Source organism: Orcinus orca, chromosome 16 (genome assembly GCF_937001465.1).
Source record: "Orcinus orca chromosome 16, mOrcOrc1.1, whole genome shotgun sequence".
In the NCBI taxonomy this organism is placed as follows: Eukaryota; Metazoa; Chordata; class Mammalia; order Artiodactyla; family Delphinidae; genus Orcinus; species Orcinus orca.
In genome coordinates, this window is record NC_064574.1 from 58,315,588 (window position 1) to 58,336,498 (window position 20,911).

General features: G+C 51.2%; 1 protein-coding gene across 3 annotated transcripts in view; it reads right to left on the reverse strand.

Annotated features, from left to right (window-relative positions):
• The window catches only part of TVP23A (trans-golgi network vesicle protein 23 homolog A), a 32,029-nt gene extending 23,833 nt beyond the window's left edge, over positions 1-8,196 (reverse strand). For all 3 annotated transcript variants that reach the window (XR_007472302.1, XM_033428817.2, XM_004270185.3), the window contains exons 1-2: positions 8,031-8,196; positions 7,725-7,804 (exon numbers count right to left, since the gene is read on the reverse strand). Coding sequence is in view for 2 of the 3 variants with exons in the window: in XM_033428817.2 (XP_033284708.1) it covers positions 7,725-7,804; positions 8,031-8,039 (89 nt within the window). In the remaining variant the exon portion in view is untranslated. The remainder of the gene's footprint in view (positions 1-7,724; positions 7,805-8,030) is intronic.
• Between the last annotated feature and the right edge of the window lie 12,715 nt (positions 8,197-20,911).

Here is a 20,911-nt window from a genome sequence, read left to right on the forward strand (position 1 = left end):
AACTAACACACCATTGTAAAGCGATTATACCCCAATAAAGATGTTAAAAAAAAAAAAAAGAGAGAACTGAAATCTGTCTAGTTCCTTGATTCTGCGGATTATTTTCCTTGGTAATCATGAACCTTCCTTAAATTTAAACCATCAGCCATTGGTGAGACCTGCTTATGTGTCATTATTTCTATATTTTAAAAATAGATTTTAGAGTGGGAAGAGGGGCAGCATGACTTGTTGCCCAAAGTCACTGGGGACAGGGGTCTGGGCGACGGATCCAGAGGCAATCAGACTTATCAAGGCAATCAGACTTCCTAACAACAAAGAAAAACCAAAATTATTCTTATCTGTGTGTTGTAGCACAATGCGTGTGTGTGTGTGTGTGTGTGTGTGTGTGTGTGTGTGTGTATAGCAATTAGAGATGTGCTTGTGTTGATTTCTGGGAATAATGGACGGCCACCAAGGTACATCTGTACCATCACCTGCCCCCCTCCTTCCTTGGCCCCCGCCCCACCAGCTTCTCCTGGGTCAAACACAGAGGTCTCAGACCTCTGAGTTCCCTCAAATGCAAATTTAATTTCTCCAAATCCAAACCCCAGAGAGAGCAAGAGAATAATCTAAATCAGGGTTCTCAACCGGGGGCAATTTTGCCCCTAGGGGACTTCACTTGGCAATGTCTGGAGTCTTCTTTGGTTGTCACGACTGTAGAAGGCAGTGTCACTGGCATCTAGTAGGTGAAGTCCAGGGATGCCGCTGAAGTCCTACAATACACAGGACAGCCCCCACAAAGAACCACCCAGCGCCATGTATCACAGTGCCGAGGGTTGAGAAAGCCTGATCTAAAGAGAGGGCAATTCCACATTCTCACGTACACAAGGAAAATATAAAGTACTCCTCAGAGGAAGCACACGACGGAAGGCCTGAGAATGCCGTTCCCAGGGCAGAGCCTGTCCCCGAGCATCCCTCCCTGCGTGAGCATCTGTGCCCCTAAGCACAGCGTAACCTAAGATGCAACTCCAGAGCCGGATCTAAGGGTTCAAATCCCCACCCCACAATTTCACAACTGTGTGACGTCGGGCCAATCCCTCAACTCTTCCCCTCAATTTCTTTCATCTTGAAATTGATAAAAATCATAGTATCGACTTCATAGGTTTGTAATACAGCTTAAATGAATTTTATGAGTAAAACACTGAGAACAGTGCCTGCGCCTAGTAAGTGCTAGGTGAGTAAGTGTTTGCTATTGTTTTTCATTCAATCTAACTTCCCCTAAAAAGCAGCCAACAATTTCATCTGCAGCTCATTTTGAGGAACAGCTCTGGTATCCAACATGGGAAGATGAATGGACGGTGGGTGACTTCCTGAAAGACAAAATGTTATTCTACTTGACAGGCTAGATGGGGATTTGCAGGGGCAGTTTTGATTCTATGTGATTTCTGCCTTGGGTCCTGGCCCCACTAACATGTGACTCCCAGTGGCACCTGACACCAGAGAGTGGGATTCCCCTCAATTTAATGCCCGCTGTGCTGAATGAGGACCAACCATGGAACACTGACCAAACCCTGCCAATACACCAGCCCTGATAACTGAGACCAAAATCAGATCCAATAACTCTGCCTGGGGCAAGAGGACATCATCCTACTTTGGGTGGGAAGCCATTGGAAACCACGACCTTTGGGTCCAAATGAATTTTGTGAAGACAGTGCCTTGAAAGCATAAACCAATCTTTCCATATGAGGGACAGTCTCCAGCTCCAGGGACAACCCCAGTGTGATGTCCTGTTGCAACTGAGGACATGCCTCTGCCCCAGCCCTGCCCGCACAGTCAAGACACTGAAGTACACTTATGATAGCAAGTACCATTTATGAAGGACATACAAGGTGTCAGGGGTCCCGCTGGATTCGTTACATACATTTGTCACCCAGTTGAGTCCTCTTTACACAGCCCTATGACGGAGCTAACATCCTTCACATTTTACAGATGAGAAAATGGGGGATCCGGAGGTGCCCTGATTTGTTCAAGGTCACTGTGAGTGAAGGGTTAACATCAGGACTGCCCGCCTGGGAATGATCTGGGTCTCCCATGGCAGTGTCCTATGTGCCTGCTTGTGGCGTGGAACTGCCCCTGGGTTGGAGGATCTGTGGGCTGGCAGGCAGGCCTTGGACCTCAGTGAACAGAATCCTAGAAAAGGTTGGCAGGAAACAGAACTGAAGCTTTTATGCCTCAAGGTGACCCACAGTCTCTGGCTCTTGTCCCTGATAGCCCAACAGAGCCCCCGTAGTGACAGAGCACAAGCAGCTGTGTGTGTGGGTAGCCGCTGAGTCCCTCGATGAGATGAAGATGCTGTGTCTATGCCTCGTAACCTTCTAGAGACCCAAGTAAACAGGTGTATATGAAAGCCTGTTTGTGTCTGGTGAGGCTGTCTGCCAATCTAACCCACAACCGCCGTTAGTTGGCTGGGGAATGGCGGAACCAAGATCCAAACCTGGGTCTGTCTGACCTCGAGTCCAGGCTTCTCCTGCTCCTCAAGGCAGCTGGAAGCCCAGAGTACTCACTAAAAGTTGGTCTGTAACACAGCATGGCTAAAACACAGAGTTACCATTTGGCCAAGCAGTTTTGATTCTAGGTTGATGCCCAAGAGAACTGAAAACATATGTTCATACATAAACTTGTACGTGCATGTTCACAGCAGCGTTATTCACAAGAACCAAAAAGCAGAACCAACTCCAATGCCCATCAACTTACGAAGGATAAGAAAAATGTACTCTATCCATACAATGAAATATTATTCAGCAGCAGTAAGTAATGAAGTACCTGCCAAAACATGGATGAACCTTGAAAACATCATGCTCAGTGAAAAAAGCCAGATGAAAGGCCACAGACTGTATGATCCCATTTACATGAAATGTCCAGAATAGGCCAATTCAAAGGGACAGAAAGTAGATTAGTGGTTTCCAGAGGCTTGGAAGAGAAATGGGAAATGACAGCTTAATGGGTACAGGGCTTCCATCTGGGGTGATCAAATATTCTGAAACTAGACAGTGATGATGATTGCACAACCTTGTGAATAGACTAAAAACCACACTGAATTGTATATCTTAAAGTGTGAATTTATGATATGTGAATTATATTTCAGTAAAAACATACACTCACACATACAATATGACACCAAAAGCAAAGACAACAAAAGTAAAAATAGAGAAATGGAACTATATAAAATTTAGAAACTTCTGTGCATCAAAGGACACCACCAACAGAGTGGAAAGGCAACCCATGAAATGGGAGAAAATACTTGCAAATCATACATTTCATAAGGGCTTAATATCCAGAATATATAAAGAACTTCTACAACTGAACAACAACAAAAAATCCAATAACCTGATTAAAAACTAGGCAAAGGACTTTGGATAGACATTTCTCCTAAGATGATACACAAATGGCAAACATGCACATGAAAAGATGCTCAACATCACTAATCCCTCGGGAAATGCAATCAAGTCCACAATGAGATACCACCTCACATCCATCAAGATGGATACTCTGAAAAAACAGAAAGTAACAATTGTTGGTGAGGATGTAGAGAAATTGGAACCCTGTGCATTGCTTTTGGGATTGTAAAATGGTTCAATTGTTATGGAAAATAGTATGAAAGTTCCTCAAAAAATTAAAACTAGGGACTTCCCTGGTGGTCAAAGACTCTGCGCTCCCACTGCAGGGGGTGTGGGTTCAGTCCCTGGTCAGGGAACGAGGATCCCACATGCCACTTGGTGCAGTCAAAAAGTAAAAAAAAAAAAAAAAAAAAAAAAGATAGAAAAAAAAAATTAGAACTAGAATTATCATATGACCCAACAGTTCCACTTCTGGGTATATATCAAGAATTGAAAGCAGGGTCTTTAAGAGATAATTGCATATCTATATTCATTGCAGTACTATTTGCAAGGGCTAAAACGTGGAAGCAACCCAAGTGTCCATTAACAGACGAATCGATGAACAAAGTGTGGTCTATACACACAATGGAATATTTTTCAGTCTTTAAAAGGAAGAAAATTCTGATACGTGATACAACATGCTGAACCTTGAGAATATTATGTTAAGCGAAAAAAGCCAGTCACAAAAAGACATATTCTCTAAGATTCCATTTACATGAAGTACCTAAAGTTGTCAAGTTTAGAGAGACAGAAAGAAGAATGATGGTTGCCAGGGGCTGAGGGGAGGGGGGATGGAGAGGTGGTGTTTAATGGGGACAGAGGTTCAGATTTGCAAGATGAAGAAGTTCTGGAGATCTGTTTTACAATAACATGAATATATTTAACACTACTGAACACTTAAAAAAATGGTTAAAATGACAAACTTTATGTTGTGGGGATTTTTTTTCTATGATAAGAAAAGGTAAAAAAGAAAAAAAAAAGTAGCACACTGGGGAAAAACACAGGCAGCATACCTAACATTTCCTCTACTTGCTATGGACTCACATCCCTCACTGATTCTGCAAGGTGCTCTCCCCACCACACTGCACTTCACTGACCTGGAACCAGGGACAGGAAGGGAAGGGACCAGGTCTCTATCCCCAGGGCTTAGCTAGCACCTGTACACAGATGCTGGGTAAATATGTACTGAACAAATTGTATAGTCACCACGTGGGGAGGTCAGGATGGTACAAGTACACCCATTATACAGATGGGTCAAGGCTCAACAAGGCAAGGTGAATACTGTCCAAAATCACAAAGCCAGCAAGTGGTAAAGGAAGAAGTGGCCCTGAAATCCCAGACTCCTGTTATAGGGCCCCTTCCATCACTTCACCTCCCTTCAAAGTCAACCTGGAATCCATTTCAACATGGAATTGACAAATAACAATTCTCACCTGATACTAGTGATTCTTGTTTGGATCATGGACCCATTTGACAATGTAATTAAAGTTTGAGTCCTTTTCCTAAAGCAGCACACATGTGAAACTTAGATAATAGTTTACACAGGGTTCCTGAACCCTGTTAAGCCCATATATAGACCCCAGTTAAGAACCTCCTTTCCATCCTGCTATCTGGGTGACTTCATTTAAGCTCAGGATTTAGAGCCATCCCTATACTCTTCTTGAGCATCAGAATCAACTAGAGATGCCCATCCCCTGTGAATCTGGTTACGCAGGTCCAGGCCTGGACCAGAAATCTGCATTAGACACAGAGGATTCTGGGATGGGCAGCTCTCAAACACACACACAGCCATGAGCTGCTGCCTCCCCGATCTCTGCATTCAGCCCAGATGACGCCCCCAGAGCTCCCAGCCTCTCTTCCCTGCTGCCCATCACACCTGGCCATTAGAACATTCTACCACAACCCAATGAAGATGACTCTGGGCTCAATGTCTTTCCCCCATAAGTGCTCCTTCACCTGGGTCACTAGGCCAGAGGCCTGGGCATCACCCTTGACTATTCCCATCCGCAGCCCACATCTTGATCATCACCGAGGCTGGCTGATTCTGCCTCTTCTGTGCCTCTGGGCCCCTCCACTTCCCTCCATCACCCCTGCCCGTGCCCTGGCCCAAGCTCCCAGCTTCTGCTTTGCGATTCCTTCTGCTCTTACAATCCACTGTCTATTGTGTAATTCTGATCATGTCACTGCATTGTGAAAATTCCAACTCTAGGATTGCACTGTCCAGTATAGTAGCCACATGTGGCTATTAAAATTAAATATCCAAATGTCTGTCCCTCAGTCACACTAGCCACATATCAAGTGTTCACCAGCCACAGTGGCTGGTGGCTACCACACCAGAGAGCACAGACGTAGTACATTCCCATATGTTGTAATGGACAGTGCAACTCCAGAACTTCCCTTGTAAGCCCTTCCGGTGTGGCCCCAGCCTCTGCTCAGACTACTCTCCACTAAAGCAGTCTCAGCTCCCTAAACTCATGACCTCACCTCTAAGCCTTTGCATGTGTCCCCCCCTCGCTCCTCCCCCGCTTAGTTAACTCCTACCCATCCTTCAGGTCTCAGCTTAGCTGTCACTTCCTCCCCTGACCAGCATAAGTGCCCAAGCTTTTGCCAATCACAGCATTTAAAACACTGAATCAGGGCTTCCCTGGTGGCGCAGTGGTTGAGAGTCCGCCTGCCGATGCAGGGGACACGGGTTCATGCCCTGGTCCGGGAAGATCCCACATGCCGCACAGGGGCTGGGCCCGTGAGCCATGGCCGCTGAGCCTGCGCGTCCGGAGCCTGTGCTCCGCAACGGGAGAGGCCACAACAGTGAGAGGCCCGCGTACCGCAAAAAGAAAACAAAAAAACCCCCACTGAATCATAACAGCCATGGGCATGCTTACACCCCACAACCCCACACTGACAGTTTGCAACCCGGGGCAAGTCTGCCTCCCAGGGAATGTTTGGCAGTGTCTGCAGACTCTACTGGTGGGATACTACTGGGCATCTGGTCAGTAAAGGCCACGGCTTTACTGCTAAATATCCTACAATGCACAGGACAGCCCCTACAGCAAAGAGGTATCTGGCCCCAAATGTCAGCAGTGTCGAGGGTGACCATCCCTGCTCTAGACCAGGCGACTCCACAGAGGCAGGGGGTGTGTCCTGTATACTGTATATCCCCAGCCACCAGCCCAGGGGGGCATACAGAAGAAACTCAATAAAGACTGAACATATAATGCAGTTAGATGTTCTAGAAGATTCCCCAGCATTCCAGTTCTCTTATTGTGTCTTTTCTTAAAAACAATTATTGGCCATTATGATAAGCTCAATAATGGCCCCTCAATCCAGGGTCCTAATCCCTGGAAGCTGTGAATGTTACCACATACTGAAAAAGGGCTTTGCAGGTGTGATTAAATTAAGGCTCTTCAAATGGGGAGATTACCCTGGATTATCCAGGTGGGCTGTAAATGCAATCACAAGTAACCCTGTAAGAGGAAGGCAGAGGGAGATTTCACACAGAGGAAAAGGCAATATGAAATAGAACAGAGAAAGACTGGAAGATGCTACACTGCTGCCCTTGAGGGGCAGAGGAAGGGGCCACCAGAAGCTGGAAAAGGCAAAGAATAGATTTTCCCCAAGAACCTCCAGAAGGAGTGTTGTCCTGCAGACACTTTGGTCTCAGCCTAGTGAAACTGATTTTGGACTTCTAGCCTCCAGAACTGTGAGAGAATAAATCTCTGTTGTTTTAAGCCAACACTACGTCTGGCTGGCTGGAGCTGAAGCAGGGATAAGAATAAAAATTCAAGCCCTTGTCCACCTCTCCAGCCTCCTGCCAACCCCCGTCTTCTCCCCCACTACCCTCCAGACACAGTGGCTTTTCTCTGACCTTCCAAACACAGCCTGGGGCCCTTGAACCTACTGTTCCTTCTGCATGGAAGGCTTCCTGCAGAGTCTCCCATGCATGGCTGGCTGCCTCTCATCATTCAGGTCCCAGCCGAAACATCACCTCCTCAGAGAGGCCCTCCCTGGCTGCACTAAGGCAACTGGCCTCCCCCAATTACTTTCTCTTTCATCATCCGGTTGATTTTCTTCCCAACTCTTCTCACACTAATTATCTTGTTAATATCTTTGTTTGCCCGTTCAATGTTAGTCCCCTCCCCCCAAGACTGCAGGCTCCAGGAGGGCAGGACCTTGTCTGATCTGTCCAGGGTGTGTCCCTTGCCCCATGCCTGGCACACACCAGGTGCTCAATACATTCTGAATGAATGAATGTGAATGAATGCATTTGCAGCTCTGGGGATGCTTGCCCAGTGCCCAGTCCCAGCATACCTGATCTTGGCTTTCCGAAACGCCAGTTCCTCTTCGTTGCCAAAATCCAGGGACACATCCTCAGTATCGTCCACCAGGGCCTGTGGGACACCAAAGGCGGGTGAAAGACCCTTACGGCCTTTGGCCCCAACCCTCTCTGCTGGCGGGACCCCTCCCCTTCTCCACCTTCGGCCCATTTGGGGTCCAGAGCAGGCCCAAGCCCCGGCTCCCGCATCCCTCCTCCTCCGCCCCGCTTCTCCCACCGCTCCCGCAGGCTCCTGGCGTCCTCGCCACCACCCTCCCATCCCCACATCCCCGCGGCCCTACCTGCTTCATCCCTCCCAGAGCCCACCTGGAGCCCACAACCCAGCCTCCGGCTCCACCTCTCGCTGCGGAAGGGTTGGGATGCCCGGCGGGCAGCTGCGGCTAGAGGCGCGGTGGGGTCGGAACCTGAGGCCCTCGGTGCGGCCTCCGCTCTGGTCTCCGGTGGGGGCGGGGCGCGCGGGGCCCAGAGCGCAGTCGCGGGCTGGGGAGGTGGGCTCTGCTGCCCGGGCGGGGGCGGGGCTTGGGAGGGTCCCTCGGCCCCGGGCTCGCTGGGGACAGCGCCTAGGAAAGAAAGAGCTGGCGCCCAGTGGAAGGATGGAGGGCGAAGACAGAGCAGAGGCAGGGAGGGGACGATACGGGCTCAGAGGAGGACTTGGGAACCGAGACCAGTGATCCAGGGAGGAATAGAGCGGGTGGGTCAGTGAATGAGGATGGTCCATAGGTGTCGAATGAGCGAGTGAGAGGGTGAATGAATGAATGTCAGTGTTGGGCAGCCTCTTTCACGGTTTGGAGAAAGTCAGTGTTTCCCAAAACTCTCGGATCCCAAGAATTCCCTAGGGCCATTATTAAAAACAGTTTCCCAGGCCCAACCCTTCAGATTCATAAGGCCTGGAGTGGAGCCCGGGATTCTGCCTTTTAACAGGCGAATCTGCTGCAGCCTCAGCTTGGGTACCACTGCTGCCCACAGTTGACATCTGCATGCATCGTGGTGCCAGACACATATTGTGCACAAAATAATTTTCTTTTTTTTTTTTTTGCGGTACGCGGGCCTCTCACAGTTGTGGCCTCTCCCGCTGCGGAGCACAGGCTCCAGACGCGCGGGCTCAGTGGCCATGGCTCATGGGCCCAGCTGCTCCGCGGCATGTAGGATCTTCCCGGACCGGGGTACGAACCCATGTCCCCTGCATCGGCAGGTGGACTCTCAACCACTGCGCCACCAGGGAAGCCCCCAAAATAATTTTTATTAGCAGTAATAGTAGTGTTTCTGGATGTAAAGGCCTTCCCAGGAAAGAAGGCTTGCCACCTGAAACTTTTTCCTGGCCCAGAACAAGTTCACTCCTCTCCTTTCTGCCCTCTCGTCCTCCTGGCCACTTACCCAGGGACAGAGGGCCTAGAGTCTAGATGCCAAGGCCCCTACTCCTGCCCTTTGCCCTCCTGCCACGGACAATAAGTACCTGTTCCCCCATCCCTGGTGACCCAGAAAAGGACTAGTGGTCCACAAGCTCCTGAAACAATTAACCCACTGCTGGTCCCCACAGGGGTGGCCGCCTGGGGTATGCCCTGGAGGAAGGGTAGGGAGCAGAGCTGCAAGAATGTACCTAAGCTCTGAGCCCTGGTCAGGCACCCCACTCAATGCCCTAACCTGAACCCATGAAGGGTCTGCCAGGTTTTGTGGAGGGAAAGTGTTTTCTCCTGGGAATGCCATCTTCAGGAGTCAGGGGATCTGGGAGAAACCTGGGAGGCTGCAGCTCTAACAAGTGCTCAGGTGATGCTGATGGTGCAGGCCTCTGGACCACCCTTTGAACTGTAAGGATCTAAACCACCAAAGCCTGGCTTTCTAGAAAAGCCTATTGGCTCTTCCAGCTCAAAGTTGGCTCCAGGCACAAAAGAGTGTCACACTGAGAGACTGGGGTGCCCTAAGCTCCCCTCCCCCTCTGGGCCCCAGCTGCCTGCGAGGGGTAATAGGGGCGGGGTGAAAAAGGGCCACAGCAGAGGGCAGGTGGAGATGAGAAGCCGTTATAGAACATTTAGGGGCTTTTCCTCTCTGAGAATCACCAACTGTTGGTATCTGGCAAGTTGGGGCTTAGAGAGTCCCCAAGGGGGAGAGGAGGTAGGAAAGCCCCCTTGGAAGCCCCATTTGGGGACAAACTGTCATTCTCAGTCATGGGGTTGGGGGTACCTTCAGAAGAGCCTCAGCTCCCACCATGCGGAGGTCACATGCTCCTGAGCTGTACTCAGGGGGGCATAGGCTGAGGGTGCAGATGTTGGGGCCTAAAGCGGGGCCTCCAGGGGAAAGCGCCCTCCCTCCCCCATACACCTGGCTGAGCCTCTGTGGGCTCAGCCTGTGGAATGTGCGAGTGGGCAGAGCACCCGAGGATTCTGCAGGGAATTCATCATTGGCTTCGAAACCAGCTGCAGTGGTTTCACCTGGGGCTGCTGGTTAAATGCATATACCAGGGCCCCACTCTGGGCCTTCTGAAGCTCCAGGGCCAGGCCTGGGCATCTGCTTTTAATAAGGGCCCTGGGGAATCCTTGGGTTCAGAGACTTCCAGGAAACACTGACCTTCTCCCCTCACACTGGTGCCACTGAACACGGCCACTGAAACCTGCCTCGAGTCACCTCTGCTCGTCTTGGCCCAGGAGGGGCTTGGGGAACAGAGCTTTGAGAAGCAGCGCCATCTCTGATCCCTGCAGTGTGGCTTCCAGCCCTGAAGCCAGAACAACCCAAGGGCAGGGTCTCCAGGCTCAGGCAGCCACTGGCCTCTAGACGGCCCTCGGAGGTCAACTCTGGAGTCAGGCAGCCCCAGCTGCGAATGTGGCTCCACCGTTCCCTGGCTGGATGGCCTTGGGCAGGGGGCTTCACCTCTCTGGTCTCGTCTCCACACCTGTAAAATGGGACTGCACCTCCCCTCACCTGGCAAGAATGATGCAAGGATTAGAGAAAACACATGTGAAAAGCTTGCCTCAGAGTAGGGGCTCAGAAATAGTGGCCCTGGTGACACTGGCTGTGGTCATCAGCAGAGGGGCTCGAGGTCCAAGGAACCCCTGTGGGCTGGGCAGCACACAGGACCTGAGCCTCAGGCCACAGTCATTCCTTCTGCTGAGGGACATCCACCTTCATGGGGGAACAGGAGCTGCACATTCAGTTCTGTTGGCCATTTCCCATCTGTGTGTACCTGGCACTAAAGGCAGCTGGAATAGAGGACCATGCATGGCCCTCTCCCCCAGACAGGACCCCAGGAGCCCTGAACCAGAAGGCAGAGACTTGGACTGGACTAACATGGCTGAACACGGGAGCCCGGAGCATGGCTGGGGGGGCGGGAGGAGTCAGCCTGGCTGGACCACGCTGGCGTTCTGCGCCCAGACTTTCTGCTCTTTATCCTGCAGGACAAGGGCAGCTAGCACAGATGAAGTAGTAAGTAGGGGGAGGGTGTGTAGGGGCTGCCCTCGGGATCCCCATCCACCTTGCCAGGGGGGAGGCAGTGCACGTGGTGAGTCCTGGATTTCTACCCAGATGGACCTCAGCTGTGCCTGGGCCTCTGATTCCCCATCTGTGAAATGGGTAGAGATTCACGGCCCTGAACACTCCCGGGTCCTTCACTCACTCAGTCCTCACCTGCTCTGTGCTTGATATGCTAGTCTAGACACAGGGACACAGCACTTGGTGAGACATATAAGGTGCTTGGCCTCTTTGGGCCGATATCCCAGTTGTAGATGGATAAAAACAACCAAGTTAAAAAAAAAGTCACAAGAGTTTTTTGAAAAGTGCATTAAGTGCCCCAAACGAAGCTGCTCTGTCCAATCTGGGAGCCAGGAGTCACTATGGAGCCTTTGAAAGGGGGCGAGACCAACGGCGGTGTTCTGTCGGCATAAAATACACAGTGAGGTTTGAAGACTTAGCAGGAAAAAAGGATGTAAAATATAATTTTAAAGTTGCTCACATGTTTCAATGATCCTGTTTTGGCTCTATTGGGTTAAAGTACAATTAAAATCAACTTGCCCTGTTTTTACTTTTTTAAATGTGGCTACCAGCACATTTACTATGATGCGTGTGGCTCGCGTTACATTTCTATTCTAGAGAGTGATGGGCTGGGAATTCAGAAGGAGGACAGGAAAGCCACTCTGAACTGAGCCTTGATATTAAAAAGAATTTTTATGCCCAAATTGAAACAAATATAAAGTAAATAGCATAATAAACCCTCATGCACTTGTCCTGATTCAAAATTCTCAACTCATACAGCCCATCTTTTCACATTGATCCATTCCCTCTTTCCTTCTGTATGATTTTGAAGCAAACCCCAGCATCTTATCATTTCACTGTAATATTTTGGTACATAGCTCTAAGAATGGACTCTTGAAAAAAACAAAGCCACAGCAATTCCACTCCTAGGTACGTCCCCAAGAGAACTGAAAACATGTTCACAAAAAACCTTGTACAGGAATGTTCATAGCAACGTAATTCATAGTAGCCCAAAGATAGAAACAGCCCAAATGCCTGTCAGCTGATGAGGAAATAAACAAAATGTACCCTATCCAAACAATGAATAATCTCCACAATAAAAAGGAATGAAGTGCCCATACCTGCTACACCTGGATGAACCTTGCAAACATTATGCTCAGTGAAGGAAGCTGTATGCACATATTGCCTGATTCCATTTATACGAAATGTCCAGAATTGGCAAATCCCTAGAGACAGAAAGTAGATTAATGGTTGCCAGGGGTTAGGGGATGACTGCTAATTAGTACTAAATTTCTTTTGCGGGTGATGAAAGTGTTCTGGAATTAGATAGTGGTGACGATCGCACAGCTTTGGGAATATCCTAAAAGTCACCACATGTTACACTTTAAAAGGGTGAATTTTATGGTATTTGAATTATATGCCCATTTTTAAAAGTTGCTATCTCATCATCATGACTAACACGATGAATAATAACCCCTAGTGTTAGAGATCTTATCCAAAATCCCGTCAGGGTTCATTTCCCAAGTGTTTCATAAATATTTTTATTTCCCATGGTTTGTTCCAGTCACATACCAACCAGGGCCACACCCTGCAAGTGATTAACGCACAGATAAATCTCTCAAAACCAGAAGGTTCCTCTCCCTAGCTCTTCTCTTGCAATGTGTCTGTGAAGGACCCAGACTGTTGGTCTTCTGCATCTTCCCGCAGTCTGTGTTCTATTGCCTCCCTGGGGTAGGGAACCCCACATTCTCAGCCTGTTAAATAGGGCACTCCACCTCAGCCCACCCCTATGGCAGCTGACTTGACAAAGAAATATTGCTGCAAGGTAGGGGCTGGGACAGAGCCCGGGTGCCAGGTAAATAGCAAGGGCTAGGCCTTACCTGCAAACTGCTACAAGAATATTGTCAGAGAGACCAGGACTTCCCCAACGAACAGAAATTTTCCTGGGTCCTCTTATCTTTCCACTTAGCACAGATTTCACAGGGCACTCCACCCCTCCCACCTCTGCTGCCAGAGCTGTATCCTGCCCCGTGCAGAGGTGGGAGCAGGAAACCTGGTTCTCCATCCTCAGCTGAGAGGCTTCCACCTTCCCCCTCTCATCAGGTGGACCCCAAACTCCCACCCTGGCTCATAAGGCTTTGCAGGGCCGAACCAGCTACCCTCTGCCAGCTGGCTCAGAGACTCACGCTGCTACTGTACGCTGGCCAGACCCCCCCTGTCATCAGAACACCCACATGGGTCTTTCCTTCCTCGGGGCCTTCGCACGTGCTGTTTCTTCTGCCTCAATGCTTCCCAGCACACACGCTGATTTTTCACAGGGCTGATAACATAGAGGATCCAAGCCACCCTTCCTGATCTCCTGCCTACTGTCCCACCCAACCACTATCTCTACGCCTTTGCTCTCTCTGTTTTGAGTTCTTGAGAGACCTTGCCTGTCCCTCCCAACTCTTTCCTTTTGCTTGCTGTGTTTGGTTATTCGTATTCTCCCTGAACTAGAATCTTAGCTCCGTGAGGGTGGGGCCCTGCGTCTAGAATTGAGCACAGAGGAGATGCATGAGCAGGTAAGTGAAGGACCCAGGAGTGCGCAGGGCAGCGATTCTCTGCCCATCTCACAGATGGGGAAATAGAGGCCCAGGCACAGCTGAGGTCCGTCTGGATAGAAATCGAGGGCTCACCCTGTGCACCACCTGCCCTTGGGAAGGTGGATGGGTGCTGCACGGGCAGCCCACAGGAGGGACCCACTTTTCCCCCTTGGCCATCTGTTCTGCCTTCCTGGGCACCTGCCGGGGCTGCCAGCGTGGAGAAGGACAGAGCCCAGTTCGGGTGGGAGGAGCCCTGTGAGGTGAGCGCAGCTTCTGCGGGGAAGCAGGAGGGTGAGAGGCACAGGGGCAGCTGGGCAGGTTTGTGGGCCTGGATGCACCCTGGCCTGGAATCATAGGTTCGCCAGATGCAATAGAGGACACCAGGTAAACCTGAAGTTGAGATGAACAGCTGATAATGTTTTAGTATAACTATGTCCCAAATAGTGCATGGGATGTACTTATACTAAAAAGTGGTTTACGTCAGGTTCACTTTCACCAGGCTCCCTTATTTTTACTTGCTAGATCTGGCAGCCCGACTTGGGCAGGACCACTGCCAGGCGCCAGGCAGACAGACCTTAGGCACCAGTGGGAAGGCCAGGCTGAGGGTGAGAAGCGGCTGCTGGCCCGGGAATGACAGGCCCCTGGGGGCTGCTGCTTCCCCCCTGTCTGATGGGGGATCAGGGGCAGCTCAGGGTCTTTCCCAGGCCCAGGTCTGATCACACACACCCTACGCCTACTCACTATGTACCCCTCTGTGCCAGCCACCCTTTACCGTCAGGATGAAGGCAGAAAGTCTGCATGGCTTAGAGCCCGGCATGGTCTGCAAGTGACTTATCCGCTGTGTGACTCTGTTTCCCCAAAGGCAGTGCCCACATGATATGGGCCCCTCCCTGGTAGGTGGTGTGGATCAATTAACAGATTGATCCGGGTTGAGTGCCTGGCACAGAGGAGCTGGACAGTCACCATCCTTCCTGCAGCTGCCAATCTGCATCCCCTCATGTGACCCCCGCTGGCCACCCATTTTTGCTGAGGCCTCCTTCTCCGAAGTCCTGTGATGCTGCCTCTCTGTGCCGGAAGCTTGCTCCTTGCTCTGGTCTGCCCTTCCCTGGAGGGCGGGCTGTGGGGAGCTGACCTAGCGAAGCCACACGCTCTGACCCCAGTGCAAACACAGGCCCACACAGAGACGCAGATGCACACTAATATCTAGACTCAGGAGCACGCAGCCGTATGTGTAGACACATGTGTCTGTGGACAGTGCCAATCCCACACTCACAGGCCCCTCCACACAGACGTGTGTGTGGATATAGACGCACATTTCCACCGATGAAGGCCAGTCACTTGTGTCATTTGTGCAGTGCATGGACTGTGGAAACAGCTCCTCCCCAGGGGAAGTCACCTTCTTCAGGGATGGGGCTGAGGAGGGACTCCACTCCGCCCCCCAACTCAGGGATCCCTGACCCTGTGTAGAGTGACAGATCAAAGACACCCTCCAGCAAGTGCAGTGAAGAGGCCATCAGGATGAAGTAGTGATTCTGATGGGGGTCCTAAGGGTCCCTCGGAAGGAAGTTTTTCTCTAAAAAAAAAAAAAGGCTGGCCGGCCACTCCCCCAAGAAGGGAAATTCCAGACCAGGGGACAAAAGGGACAGCCAAGCTTTGATGCGTCCGGCCTGGCCTCTCAAGCCATCTGACATCTCGCCAGGCTGTAGATGAGTCGGCAAACAGGCCAGAGAAGGCCTCTTATCACTCAAGGGCTGGGACAAGGGCAGAAATGGCAGGTTCATGGCAGGGCTATTTCAGGGAGAGCGGGTGGAAGTTGTTACCCATCTTGAGCTCTGGCCTCCTCTTGGAGCAGTGGGAGCTTGGCAGGTCCCTCCCACAGGCCCAGGGGAGATCATAAGGCTGGTCTCTCCCCCAGCAGCTGGAGGTCCAGTTTGGATCCTCCCGCACTAGAGAAGATGTCCCCAGTGGGCCCTGCTTGGCGGGGACCTATTGATTTTTCCTGCCTCACTCTCCACCACTCATCATGGTAACACTGGCCAGACTCTCAGATTTCCAGCAACCCCATCCCCCTTCCTGCCTCAGGGCCTTTGCACCTGCTGTTTCCCCTGCCAGGAGTGCCCTACCCCTCCAGGTTTTCTTAGGACTGAAAATATGAGATCTCTCTCCAAAAGGCCTTCCCTGAGCCCCAGCTCATATTCCACTCAATCTTTTTCTAGGGTCTGGGATCTAGACATGTTTTGTCCTGTTTCTAACTCTTTCCATGATGTTTAATTATCTTGTTTCTTATTAGTTAAGCAAACTTTCTCCTCCCCATCTCCCCACTAGAATATTATCTCCATGAGAGCAGGTGCCCCTTCTGTCCACCTAGCACAGTGCTGGGCACACTGTGGACATTCGACCAGTGTCTGGTGAGTAAGTGAATGAAGAGATGAATGACCCTGAGGAATGTGCCAGGCAGCGGGTCTCTGCCCATCCCTTTTTTATAGGGATACCAATCATTTTGGATTGAAGGCCCACCCTTCATACTGGGGTATGACCTCATCTTAAATATTTACATCGGCCACGACTTTATTTCCAAATAAGGTCACATTCTGAGGTACTGGGGGTTAGGACTTTAACATATGAATTTGGGGACGGGGGGCGGGGGGGGGGGAACAATGCAGCCCATAATAGAAGGTAACTGGCTCACTCACAATCTCCACTTGGGGGAGGGAGTGGAAGCATTTATACTCCCCCGTGCATCAGCTATCGGTTCAGGGCTCCCCCCAGCAGGGACAGGAATTCCCAGGCACTTCCGACTCGGGGCACACACAGGCAAAGCAGGTTCCAGCAGCATGAGGGCTGTCCTCCAGCAAGGAGGAGCAGGTGGTGCTGTTGGGAGTGAAAGCTCGAAGGAGGCTGGTGGGCAGGAAGGTGGGAAGGGGATCTGAGGGACATGGGCACCTGCTGTGCCCACCATCTGTCAGATGCACTGAAAGAAGAACCTTCAGCCCACATCTGCCACCCACTTGCTTGGGGTAGATTGGCATCTCCATGCCTTCCTTTATCTACATACAGTCCACATTTAGCTGGACTGGAGCTGCTGGGGCAGGTGTGGAACACATGCACCAACCCCCAATCCATGGGTACCCTGACCCCACTGGCACTTAAGGATTGTCGGCAGGTGGAGGTGTGCAGAGCCCTCATACCTGCCAGCCTCACCTACAGAGGGGCTGAGGAGCCCTGGGAGAAATGGGACCCCCAGCTCTGAAACCACAGCTCATGAAATGCAGCATCTGTAGGCAGGAAGGGGTACCAGAAATGAGGATAACAGTGAGGAAATGGGGGTCCTAGAGTGGTGAATTTGACTCAGCACTGCAGGCAGGAGTCAGAGAGGAGTGGTGCTCCAGGTGCACGTGAAAAGGTGACAAGATTTGTCCCCACTCCAGCCACCTGGGCACTTAAGTGCTTGTGTGCAGCGTGCCTGGGGGGTCCAGGCAGTTTGCCTTGGATCACCTGCTGGGAGCATAATGCAAAGAAGGAGGCAGCAGTGCTGTCTGGGAGATGCACACAGACATCGTGCCCAGGGGGGATCTGGTACCCTGGTGGCATATGGCAGCCTTGACCTGCGAGAATATCAAGGTTTGAGCTCGAAGTGTCAGCTTGGCCAGCAGACCCAGCAGGGACATCTGTGCGCCGTCCAGCTCCATGGATTCCTGGTGGCGGCGGTGAACTGGCCTGGACCACACCCGCTGTACCCCTGACTCTAAACCCACTAGCAGCTGAGGGCGGTCGAGGCCAGCAGATGTGGGAGAATGAACTGAAGCTGGACGTGCCAGTGGCATCAGTGCTTGTGGAACAAACCTCATGGCCATACACCACTGCAAGTCAGAGCTGACACCCCTGGAGTCTGACAATCTGGTTCCAGTCCCAGCTCTGCCACAACTTAGCCCGGGCTAGGTTGCTCTAACAAATAGACCTTACATTTTCTGAGCCTTAGCATCATAGAAATTGGTCTCCTGCTCACTTAATGGCCCTGAGTGGTTGCTCAGGCTGGCAGGGCAGTTCTCCACTTGGAAGAATCCAGGCTCTTTCTATCCCATGGCTGCTATGCCCTAGGACCTTGTAGTCTTCCATACCCAGAAAGTGGAAGGGGAAAAGAGGACATGGGGGAGGGAGGTAGATTCGCTCTCTTAAAGGACCCAGAAGAGGCAGAGATGCCACCGGAGTGAATTGGTCACATGACCACACCTAAATGCAAGGGAGGCTGGGAAATGTGGTCCAGTTTTGTGCTTGACTACAATCCTACTTTTATAGAGGATGGAGAAGACAGCTTTCATTGGATATCTATAGCATCTTCTCCAAGGTGAGTTAATGTCTCTGGGGTCCCATCTTTTTGACTGTAAAATGGGAACGACAGTCCTTCCTCACGTAAAGTGCTTAGCACTGTGCCTGGCGCATGGTTAACCCTTGATAAATGGGCATCCAGCATTACCAGATACCTGTAGCCACCCTTGGGGTTCTTGGATATTTTGGGGAAGACTGGACCTCCTGCTAGGCAGGAGGGGTCAGGCATATTGAGATTTGGGACTTTAACTAAAACACGACCAACACTTGGACTCCATCCGGGGAAACCCAAGCGTCTACAGTTCCACAGCTTTCTCAGAGTTCAGTTCAACACTCTCCACATTCAGGTGTGAACATTGAGTAAGCGCCATGTTGCCAGTTCCAGAGGGTAATCAGCCTTAGCTCCTGCCTTCCAGAGCCCTGAACGAGGCGACCAGCCAACCCCAGGGTTGATTGGACGTGGCCAGGTTACCTCGAAGACTAAGTCTTCATTTCTCAGACTCACTTGGTCTCTGTGCCTCCAGGACACAGCATTCTTAATTCATAATGTTAACTCAGTTCGCTTTTGGAAAATCTCAGCCACCCAGCAGAGACCTTGAGAAAGGACCCACCCTGAACTTGATTGGTCCAGGCATGACCACTCCTGCCTGAGGGGATGTGTCAAGACCCCTCCTTCTGCTTCCAACACAGGCAGGAGGCCCTCATCCAGCTGCGCTCAGGGTACTTCTGCTCCTGAGACCTCAGTGGAGTCACCAAACATCCCTCTGGAGCAGACGAGACCCAGCTTGTCGCCCTCATTTTTCTGATGGGAAGCTCACGCCCAGGAAAGGGAAGGTGTTGGCCTGGGGCCACGCTGCTGGGTGAGACAGAGCCGGGCCCTGCATAACTCAGCTCCTCCGCTTTACTCTTCTTGCCCCCCTTCCTGCAGCCCACCCTCTGGACTTCACTCAAGGTGAGACTGTTGTCAGACAGTAACTGGATCTTGTTGGACTCCTGCTTCAGACTCTCCAAAGGCTTCCCATTGTCTGCATAAATCAGATCTCAGCTCTGGGCTCTGCGTGCTGCACCCAGGAGATCCCCACCCAGCTCCTGCCACCTCCCCTCCCAGGCCTACGGCAGCCACACCGCCATCCTTGCTGCTCTCAGAGTGCAGGGAGCTTGTCCCTGCCTCAGGGGGGTTTCTCTTGCTTCTCCTGTGACTAGCATGCCCACCACATGTCCTGACATGCTCATCACAGACTAACTCTGTCACATCCTTCAGGTGGTTCCTCAAATGTCACTTCCTGGAACAGCCACAGTTTGTGACTCACCGGCAGCTCTTGGTTCCCATGCTTGAAAGCACATTCCATTCTTTGCTGGAGGCTTTCTCTGTCATCCAGAGGTCGCCAGGCCCAGCGGTGGAGTGGTAAACACTCCAGGGCTCCCCGTGCCAGTGACTTTCAAGAGTTGGTGTCTAAATGCCCCAGTGCCCTTGCCCTTTGGGTGGGTGGGTAGCTCTGAGGCTCCGGTTCTGGGCGGCATCCTGGAGGTCCCCAGTAGAACAGAGCCCCAGGTACCTGATGCTCAAGGTCTCTCTTCTCTGCTTCCCAGCAGTGCTTCCTGCCACCCCCTACAACCTGGCCTTGGGGTCGGCTTCTGGAATGATTCACACCAAGACACATCCTCAGAGGCCTTCCCTGCCCACCGTACCTGTAGGAGGTTGACTTGTAGCCCCAGAAAAGATATGCCCACATCCGAACCCTTAGAACCTGAGAATGTGACCTTATTTGGAAAAGGCATATTTGCAGATGTAATTAAGGATCTAGAAATAAGGTCATCCTGGATTACCCAGGTGGGCCCTAGATCCAGGAACTGGTGTCCTTATAAGACGAGGAGAGGACACACAGAGAGAGGGAAGAAGGCTATGTGATGACACAGACACAGAGGAAAATGCCATGTGCAGTCAGAGGCAGAGAATGGAATGATGCCCCTACAAGCCAAGGAATGCCGGCGGCCCCCAGAGTTCAGGAGAGAGGTGTGGGACAGATTCTCCCCTAGACCCTCCAGAGGGAACCAATTCTGCAAACACCTTGATCTCAGACTCCTGGCCTCCAGAACTGAGAGAATGCATTCCTGTTGTTTTAAGCCACCCAGTTGGTGGTAATCTGTTACGGCAGCTCCAGGAAAATAAGGCAATATCTAAGTAGCTCTGCACCCCAGTTCACTCAACAGACCCCAGTTCACTTAACACATCACTCAGTTGAACATCTTCATCAGAAAGTATGCAGGTGACCTGTTTGCTGTCTGTGTCCCTCTCTAGAATGAAAGCAGGTCCTAACTGTCCTCTTTGCCCCACCCTGTATCTCAGCCCCAGGACTGCACCTGACCCATGATAGGTCCTCCGTACAGAACTGATTAATGAATGAATGAGCCAATGGACCCCTGTCTAGCGGTCCTTGTTCACTCCTCAGCTCCCGCCTGATCTAGAAGACAAATATCCATCCCCAGCTAACCTTGGCCTCATTCTCTATAGTTCTGGAGCTCTCAGCCTGGTGGCACATTAGAATCCCCTAGAGATTTTTTCACAAGCCCCAGGCCCAGCCCCATTCCTGAGATTCTGAATGAACTGGTCCAAGGTGGGACCCAGGCAGCAGCATTTTTTAAAAAATCCTCCAGGTGATGCCAAAGGGGAGCCAGGGCTGGGAAGCATTGGTTTAGATGGGGAGTGGGGAACAAGCTAGGGCCAGAGTTCGAGAGGGACCCACCAACCCAGTTTGCCTGGACTGAGGGAGTTCCAGGGGTGTAGGACTTGCAGT